The sequence below is a fragment of the Penaeus monodon genome, chromosome 20 (genome assembly GCF_015228065.2).
Source record: "Penaeus monodon isolate SGIC_2016 chromosome 20, NSTDA_Pmon_1, whole genome shotgun sequence".
Taxonomy (NCBI): Eukaryota; Metazoa; Arthropoda; class Malacostraca; order Decapoda; family Penaeidae; genus Penaeus; species Penaeus monodon.
In genome coordinates, this window is record NC_051405.1 from 21,591,372 (window position 1) to 21,592,196 (window position 825).

At 37.2% G+C, this 825-nt stretch overlaps 1 protein-coding gene across 6 annotated transcripts in view; it reads right to left on the bottom strand.

Annotated features, from left to right (window-relative positions):
• The window catches only part of LOC119585703 (mitogen-activated protein kinase kinase kinase kinase 3-like), a gene marked incomplete at its 5' end in the record, with an annotated part of 59,548 nt that overhangs the window by 17,837 nt on the left and 40,886 nt on the right, over positions 1 to 825 (bottom strand). For all 6 annotated transcript variants that reach the window (XM_037934382.1, XM_037934381.1, XM_037934380.1 and 3 more), the window contains 1 exon segment: positions 196 to 273. In XM_037934382.1, coding sequence (XP_037790310.1) covers positions 196 to 273 — 78 coding nt within the window.

The following is an 825-nucleotide window of genomic DNA, read 5'->3' on the forward strand; positions in this document are numbered from 1 at the left end:
CTTACGAGGCATAAAAATTAAGATTGGTACAGTGTAACAAGTTCATGCAGTAACAATAAAATAAACTGCCAATCAGAAGATAAATAAAGCCTGCCAGAAACTGTACCTCTGAAGTACCAATGAAGCTTGAGCTCTCTGGATGCCCTAGAGACAAGACCTACACTCAACTGGAATTACTTTGCAACGACCTCATACCTGTTATGATTGGCCTTGTCGAGGGCCTGACTAGCTTCAGTTAGGGAGGTATCATCCATACCCACCGGCAGGGTTGCTCTGTGGAAAACCATAGGGGAAGAATATTAGAATCAAAGGTATGATGAGAGACTGATGAAAGAGCTTATCCCATTTCCTTAAAATTTTGACTTGTTCATCTTCAAAATTTAATATTTCAAAGTGGCTAGGAAGAGCAGGGGGGAAAAAAAATAATTTTATGCATACAAAAAAGAGAAGTCACCCATGGAAATGAGATAGCAATTTCAAATATTTTCAGAATATTTTCTTGTTCTTTTGCAGCAGTTAAACATAAGGTAACTAAACAAAAGCTAGGCACGTTGCATCTAAATCTAACACCGCCACCTCCACTAGCCAGTCTAAATGGCATCTAATGGTAGATGTGAAGCCATCTGCTTAACCCAGTGTTAGGTTTAAGAACCACACTGACATTATCAGCAGAAATATCATAGGAGAAATAAAAATGTATGTCCGTCAATACATTCTATGTGTAAGTGTATATATGTGTATATATGAGGAAAGGAAGATCAAAAGCAAAAAATATAGATGGAATAAGAATAAACTACAGAAACCATGCAAGGTATCAAAGGAATG